The 8614-nt window shown below is 47.6% G+C and overlaps 1 protein-coding gene across 1 annotated transcript in view; it reads left to right on the top strand.

Annotated features, from left to right (window-relative positions):
- Positions 1 to 3534: 3534 nt before the first annotated feature.
- WNT3A (Wnt family member 3A) overlaps positions 3535 to 8614 on the top strand; it is an 88705-nt gene continuing 83625 nt past the window's right edge. Inside the window, exon 1 of the mRNA XM_033165651.1 lies at positions 3535 to 3649. Within this exon, the coding sequence (XP_033021542.1) occupies positions 3579 to 3649 (71 nt within the window). The 5' untranslated portion in view covers positions 3535 to 3578. The remainder of the gene's footprint in view (positions 3650 to 8614) is intronic.

Below are 8614 nucleotides of genomic sequence, written 5' to 3'. Positions count from 1 at the left end.
ATTGACTCCAGATTGGTGAGGGTCGCCCCGCAACACAGATCTAGGCTGTGATCCCAAACACACTCTCCTGGTATGGGCGTAAGCCCCGTTGGCCACAATGGGATTTCTTTGCATAGGGGGTTGAGCTGTGAACTAGGTATCGCAAAGTTAAATGCGTCTACTCGGGTGTCAAACCACACACTGGTCCGCAACAGAAGCTACTTCCGAGTGGGCGTGTTTAAGAGGCTGACAGGGCAACCGTATTCGCGGGCTACTCAGAAGTAAATCCATTGTGTTCGATGTGGCTTACTCTCAGGTAACCGGGTAGAGGACTGCAGCCTAAAGGGTTGGTTTTAGAATCGGAGTCTAAAGCTGATTGGAACTTTTAGTTGATTCAGTTCAAACAAATTAGCGCACAGTCGCGCCCGGATTCCTATAGATAAGCATACATACGACTGAAATGTTAAATAGGCCGCGGATCGGGATCTCTGAACGCTGGGAAACGTAAGAAAGAGTACAATTGTTTTTTTAAAGAAGGATTTTGGGACTAAGGAACTCACATCCACCACAGATTCATTCATGTCTATATCAATATCAATATCTCGGATTCCTTAACACATCAAGGTTTTAAAATACCCGCAAAATATAATCGCATGGGGAGGTGGACTTTAAAAATTTTTTTTTTCAGGCCTCGTTTGTATAATGATTAAAAATTAAATTTTAATGTCCATATTAAGTTGAGGTGGAATTTCTGGTACGTCTTTCAAGGCATGGAGGATGTGAGGGAGTAATCCCACCGATGGCTGGGTTTTACTTCCAAGTAAACGCTCAGAAACCCAGGCTCTGAAAAGTTCCATCTCCAAACCTATATGGGACCTTCTATGTAGGGGTCAAGAAAAGTCTGGGCGATGGGGAGTGGCAAGGAAGGTCTCCATTACGGCCGAAATCTGTCAAAACACACCGCCGTCTACACCTCTTTGTCTAACGCCCAGCAAATAGCAAACAGAGGATCTGGTGGGTTTTAACCGGGGTGGTTGGGTGTTGTTTTGGCACGCTTGGGTGGATAGACTTCTTTTTCTAGCGGGTCTTCCTTCCTCTGTGGGGTAATGGACTCTGGTGCTTGCAGGAACCGAGGAGATTTGGGAAGGATCGTTGCTGGCGGGGGAGGCTGAAGAGATCCACCCTTTATTCTCCCAAACGGCTAAGGCTACATGCACTCGATCCTCTGAATCTGTACTGTGAAACTATCCCCCTCCCTCTCTCTGTCTCTTGGTTTGCCTTATTGGCGTTAGTTCCAGACGTTTAATAGAACACGTGTAAACCAAATTCTCTAAGAGCGCACTCCTATACACGCCTCCTCGGAAGGTAGTCCATTTGAACTCAATGGGGCTTACTTTCGAGTAACTGTAAGAATTCAGCCTCAAAAAGCTAAGCCGAAGCAAGGCTGCCGTCCTACTCCCCATGTTTACTGGAGCTGGGAGGAACTCACAGCGAGGACTTACCTGTACCTCCGAGGAACTACATCTCAATTTAGCCCGCGCGCGGCTTAATTGAGTTCTGGATCACGGAGTGAGATTCCACTCCACCTCCCTTAACGCTGCAAAGGTGATCTGTTCAGAGTTCAGCTAGGCAGCGATTTAAGCGCCCCGCCGAACTAGAGGATATGGAAATTATGTGTGGTGGAAATCAGGGGACTTCCTCCCAGGTAAACATGTCTCTCTTGGTCTGGAATGTGGGCTCCTGAGGGATTCATCCGCACGAAACCGGTTTAAATCCGATTCCTCAACTTGGATGTGTTGTGGATGAGAAGTGTCTCTCCCCCGCCCCGGGTGCCACAAGGAAATTTTGACTCTCCATCCCTAGACACTGAAGCAATCTGCCGCACCAACTTCACTGCCCGGTACAGCTAAAGAATTCGGAGCGCAACGGATTCGGTCCTGCTCCGCTTAACCGTCCCGATCCTAACCACGCGCGCAGCTCAAAAGTAACTCCCTGGTGTTTTTTAAGGGGCTTACTCCAGAGTAAGAGGGCAGAGGGTCGCCTCCAAGTTCTGTCTTGGAAGTAAACCGGAAAAGGAGCCTTTGAAAGCAAAGAGTTGCGTTTCGGGGACCCGTGTACTCCGCCTCAACGCGGTCGTGCAGCTCTCTCACATACACACTTAAGCCGGCTGCTTGGGAATGACGCTGTTGGGGGCGAGTATTTCCTTCCCCTCACACATCAATAATAATAATAATAATAATAATAATAATATAATAATATATAATAATAATAATAATTTAAAAAACCATTGCATCCAAACGCCAACCTAGCGGTGATTTAGTCGGGTAAAAGCAGAGATCGTTTGAGCGATGACTGGAACGTTCCGCCGTGGGGGGCGGGCGAGCGTGCGGGGGGGGGGGGAGAAAGAGAGAGAAAGAAAGATTCCCCCCACCTCATCTCACACCGGTTCCTCAATGGATGTCTCCCCTTGGCTGAAAGTTCCCGAATTCCTCCGGTTTTGTTGAAATGTAAAACAGGAGGGTTGGCTTGCCGGTGGGGGCTGAAGGAGGAGGGAAAGTCCCTTGAAAATGATTATTAATAGAGAGGGAAAGCGACTTTTAACATTGAGCAGGAGCCTAATGCTGGCGTGTGGGAGCGTTAAAACACATATAATAAATATTTATTTATTTATTTCGGGGGAGTGAAAGCACACCCGCTCCCACATGCAAGGAAAATATCGGCGACTCGGGTCTTTATAAGGACCCAGCCCTACTTTTTCCCCATATTTTATAGGTGGGTTCCCCCTCCCCCTCTTCTCTCTTCTTCTTCTTTTAAAGCATTTTAGTGGCTCCTTCTACCCAGGGAGTGAAGTCCGGACAGGTTGTTATAGCTACCCTGAGCCACAGGGGTCCCCCCCCTGTCTATTTAAACCCCTTAAATCTTCCTTTCCCCTTTTCTTCTCTCCCCCCCCCCCTTTCTTAAACCAACCCCCTCTCTCTACTTCCCATCCTCCCCACCCCTCCGGGGCTGGTGGGCCAACATGTCCTTAATGAGTATTAAAACACTATCTCTTCGCAATTAGCTCATTCCTTCGCCTGGCTTGCTGGATTGACGCACGGCGCAGAAGGAGCAGGAGAAGCCCGGGCAATTTCCCCTTTGGCGATAAGTGCTGATTGGGTCTCTCGCTCAAGCAAGGCTGCTCCAAACTTTTTTTCTTCTTCTCCTCCTCTCTCCCCTGCTAAATGTTTGCCTTTAGTGTCTCTTGGCTGCGAGAAGAGGGATTTCCCCCCCCTTAAAAAAAACCCACCTCTCCGATATTTATTTTTCTTATTTATTATTTTCGTCTTCTTTGAGAGAGAAGACGAGAAAGAAGATAATTTCTATATAGATATTTATATATACCTATATACACCCATAGATAGATATATACAGGGAGAGAGAAGGGAGAACTAGCTACCTGCTTGGGCTGGGTTGGTTTTTAATTTTTTCTGGGGGGTGGGGGTATTTTCTCCGCCCCCCTCCCCTGCATCCAAGAAGAGAAAGTTGGACGTTTTGCTGGTTTTAGAGGGTGGAGATATTAAAAGGTGTGTGGTTTTTTTTGCCAACTTTTGGGGAGCGAGATGGCCCTTTTGGGATATTTCCTGTTTCTGTGTGGGTTGACCCAAGGTCTCTCAAGCTATCCCATCTGGTGGTAAGTTGACTTTCTTATCGATTGATTATTTGTGGGGTGAACGCCTTTTTCTCCCTCTAGCGCTCGCTTTTTAAAAAGATGTTGTCGGATCCCTCCAGTTCCCGAATATGTTGAATGTGGAGGGAAAGGAGATGGTGGTTCCTAAAAGGGGTTTTTAAGAACGCGCTCCCCCTCCCCGGTCGAAAGTCTTTTTATTTATTTAAGCTGCGTGTGTTTATTTTGACGGTGTTAACCCTGATCTACCGTTCTCCTACTGTAAAGTAAAAAAAGAAAGCCTGAAAAGGTGGGGAGGGGGTGTGTGAGAGAGAAAAGAGATCAGAGTTGCTGGGTTGTGTTTTTTTAAAAAACTTGCTTTGATCCTCTCCTGCCAAGAACAAAAGGTACTGAGTGAATTAAACAGATAATGATACAAGTCGACACGAGTTTTTCAAGGTGATTTTAAGCTAGTCATGTGGAAGGAGAGGAGGAGGAAAGCAAACCCTCTCCGACAAGAGGAATATATGTATATATTTAAACGTGCAAAATAATGTGTACGTGTGTTTTTTTTAAAAGCACGAGCAAAATATTGTACAAGCCGCGAAATATTTTTTTTTTCTCGTGGCGACCGAGATGGACTTGCCTTCCTTCCCCTTGGTAAGGTGGAGCCTCCCCGCCCGCTTTTTAAATAACAACAAAAAACAGCAGCCGACAATCATGGGATCTTGAAACTTGGAACGAAATCCCTAAATATTGTGCCTGGATGAAATTCTGTCAACATGTGGGTGCCAGGACCTGCGTCAATGCTCCTTCTTTCCGTAGAACTGAGAGGTGTGTGTCTGTAGATACCTATCGCCAAAATGTACACAGATTTTCCTTGGTCTTTATAGCGGCTGCAGGCAGATTCGGTGGGGACAGGGCATCATCGACACCCCCCCCCCCAAAAAAATCCTCTATTCCTATTTGAGACAGTGAAGGTTCTTTAAGCACTCAGTGCAGAGATATGGATTCTGTACCTATATTCCTAACTACCGGCGTCCTCTCTCCTTCGGTATATCAGAGATGGTCCTACTTGGTTTTAGGCTATTCGATGCCTCTTTTACGCCTGGGTCGAGGCACCTTTCGGATCCGGCTCTTCCTCCAAGGAAACAGCTGAGAGGCTTGTGCGACTCGCTGGTTCGGTCTGGGGAGTCCTCGACTCCTTCCAGGAGCCGCGCCAAGGCTGCACAAAACTGTAGGCGGCGGCGTTTGAAACTGACCAGCCTCGAACTAAAGACTTCGGGAAGGGAGGCGAAATTGAGTCAGGCTTCTGCGGGTGTCCGGAAGGCAAAGCCTCTTTTTCTCTCCCCACCCCGTCCCGTCCCGCCCCCGTCCCGAAACCATTCCCAATGATTCCTGGAAGCAAAGAGAAACGCGACCAAGAAGGAAATCTGATTGGGGTGGGTGGCGCTGGTGGCGAAAGGTTAGGCAAAGATTAGGTTTTGGGGAGGGGAAGGATTGCCCTCGGAATGGAGAAATCATCCAGACTCTTAAATGGATGGCTGTCAGCCGCTTGTTTCCTCCATCAAGTGCTTGCCCAATGTTTCAGTTGGTGTTAATGTTCTGATAAAAAGACTGGGAAAGTTAACTGGGAAAGGCTGGCGACGTTGCGCCCTGCCCCTTTAAGAGCTCGGGTTTGGGGCTTTTTGCGGCCAAATGTGAAGGGACTAAGGAAGAGAGAGAGAGGGAGAGGAGAGGAGAGCTAGGCGCGCGGGCGTGTTGCGGCACATCAGCCCGATCGGCGGTAATTACAGACTCCAGGGAGTCGGGTAGGAGGAAGGAGCGGCGGCGGCGGCGAAGCCACCGCGGTCGTTCGCGGGCTTCAACCGGGCGAAAAGTGCGCCCCCGAGCCGAGCGCCGCAGGAGCGAACCCGAGAGAAGGCTTCGAGGGTGGGACGGGTAGCGCTCTTAGCCCGCCGGGGCTCGCATTCACACGAGCGCAGAAGGAATCGAGGCCTTGCCGAGCGCTGCAAGTTCTTACTAGAGACTGCTGGGGGCGTTCCTGGAATTTTAATAGCCCCTCCGCCACCCCCATGCCCGGAGGTATTGCCTGAGCACCACCGAACTAGCAAGCTGCAGACCCGAGTCTTGTGTCAAGTCGCCCCGCAGACAACCCCACACACAGAAGCCCCACACGCACGTGCTCCCGGCAGAGGCTCCGCTGGAGCAGTTGGTGCACTCGGTAGAATAAAGCGGTATAAGGTTTCCACGGACTGGGACACTTTAGGCAGCCGTGGGGGGGGGGGGAGGGGAATGGATCCGCACGACCGTCGTCCCACCGGCAAATTTCCTTGCACATCGAAAAATAGCACCTCGGGATAGAAGCGTCTTCGGGAGTACAAGAAAAGGGTGTTTGTGTGTGTAAGAGGGAGAGAAGGAGAGAGCGCACACCGAGCGCGCAAGCCTCCCCACCGCCCAAGTGGTGCAGTCCGGGGTTAGCTTTACCACTTGCTCTCAGTTTGCGTATGAAAAGGCCCTCTGTGCGCAAATCCACCTGCCTGTTTGTAGCTCAATTCCGTTTCTGAAAATGTCAAAAAGTGTGTAAAAGGACTAAAGGCAGCTGGTTTACACATACATGGATTTTCCTGATCTCTCAGTGTTCTGCTTCTGGGGATAACCTTTAAGACATTTTAAAAATTAAATTAGATTTGAATCTCATGAGTGATGACTTGTATCAGATATATGCAGGCGTGATCATTGGCGAAGACGATTTTTGAAGAGCACCTTGCACAGTTGTATTAAAATATTAAGCCCGGCTACTGTCTGAAACCCAGGGCAATATAAGCATAGCTGTCAACTTTTCCCTTTTCTTGCGAGGAATCCTATTGGGAATAAGGGAATTTCCCTTTTTTTAAAAAAAAAAAGGGAAAAGTTGACAGCTATGAATATAAGGAATGGATGTTCATTTCGTTAGGGTGATCTAAAGACAGAAGAAGGTTGATACACTCGATCAGTCTCTTTTTGTATGCGGTCATAAAGTCTGTGTAGGAAATACAGGAATTTCTTCTGCTGGTGTACAAAAACGCAATTCCCCCTGCACACTTAAAAAAAAAGCCGCTGTAGTCTCCTTAAGTCACCTTGCTTTTTTTTAAAATCCGCAGGAAAGGACAAAACTGGCATCTCCTAAAAAGCTCGTGTATGTGTTTGTACTCACGCCTTTATGTCAAGATGCGGGCTGAGAACTAGGGTCACCCAGATTCCCAGTAGTCTCGTTAAGAGGAAACAGAAAGGAGTTAAGACGGTTTCTTGAGAGTAATTCAGTACTCAGGTGTATAATGAATTACTGCTTCTACAACTCTATATATGTGCGTAGGACAGTGGCAGACCGAAGCACACTTGACTTGCACGTTCAGTTTTCATTGAAAACAACAGACCATTTATTGCAAGTAACCGTGTTTATGGGAATCAGCTGAAAAAAGGCTCCTTTTATAGCAGGTCCGAAAGTGGTTACAGAATTTTGAGGGCTTTTAATACATTGTTTGTGTGTTTTAGAGGCACGTATAAAGCAATTTGAAAGAAGCGGCTCCCTTTGCTAGCAATGCAATCTTTTACATGTCTACTCAGAAGTAAATCCATTGAATTCAATAGGAATTGCTCCCGGGTCAGTAAGCATATGACTGCAGCCTAAACGATCAGCAATATGTGCCATAGCTGTCAACTTTCCCCCCTTTTTAAGGGAAATTCCCTTATTACGAATAGGATTCCTCGCAGGAAAGGCAAAAGTTGACAGCTATGAATTATGTGCCAGATTGCAAATACGACTTCGACCCAAAATCCAAAATACTCTACTTAAAAATCGCTTACAAACATTCCCTCCCCACTTCGGAAAAAACATTAGTTTTCCCCCCATTCCTTAAAGAACGATATTTAATTAATATATAGGAAACTGGGTGGGCAGGGGGAAGGAGGGAGAATGTCTCCTTTTAGACAACGAGATCGATTAAGGCTGCAATCCTATAGCCACTGAGATCTATGGGGCTTGCTTCTGAGTAGACCCGTAAAGGAACGCGCTGCGGGGAGGAAGTAGCAAGGCGGGCGTGTGAGGAAAAGGCCACCGCGTCTGTCAAGCGCGTTTGTTTTGTCTGGACTCCTATAATGTACACGTCTCTGAACATACATTCTCCCTCCCTCTCTCTCTCATTTTCTTTCGGGGGGGGGGAGGCGGGCGTCGTCGACGGCAGAATTCCCCAAATAGTTCAGGTATGACAGAGGGCACAAGATAATAAATGTAAATATTAAATCCTTGATAAGACAGGTTACCTCGCACACCTGGGCTGCAAGCAACGTGGGGGGGGGGGGGAAGCAAGCAAGTACATATTATTTAAATTCGAGAAAGCCCCAATAAGCGCGCAGCCCTTCAATTTCACTATAAATGCCCCCCCCAAAAAAAAACTACGGAAAGCGACAAGGAAGAAGAGGGCAATTTCCTTATATTTCGCTCAACCCGCCCCCTACCCCGCCCTAAAAAAATAGGTTACGACCCTACACCCACTTATCTGTCATTGAAGTCAGTGGGCTTACTTCTGAGTAGGCATGGCTAGACTTGCACTTGCAAGTCAAGACCAGAACCCTCTGTGCAAGCGTGATCTTTACAGGGTAATCCTAATCGTATTTATTCAGAAGGAAATCTTTCGGATCCCAGCAGTCCTGGGATTTATGTTCCAGATAAATATGTAGCTTCTGTTTCTTAAGGCGGGAGTTCAAACCCGCCTGGAAATGTGGTACTCGCTGTCTTTGCCCCCCCAGTCTCCAAATGAGACGGCAGTTTAGTCGGCAGGCGCTCTGTACATGCTCAAAGGCACTAAAATCAGATTGAAACGCTGAAATCAAAGTTTATTTTATACCCATTGCCGTCCAAAACAGGTTATATAGCGAACAATTTATATTAAGCATCTCTGCCACGCCACCAAACACGCACTGTATTTATTTTATTTATGAGGTAGAGAGAGA

The sequence above is a fragment of the Lacerta agilis genome, chromosome 12, assembly GCF_009819535.1.
Source record: "Lacerta agilis isolate rLacAgi1 chromosome 12, rLacAgi1.pri, whole genome shotgun sequence".
Classification (NCBI taxonomy): Eukaryota; Metazoa; Chordata; class Lepidosauria; order Squamata; family Lacertidae; genus Lacerta; species Lacerta agilis.
Note: the sequence above shows the minus strand (reverse complement) of the source record. Positions and strands in the feature narration are given on the sequence as shown.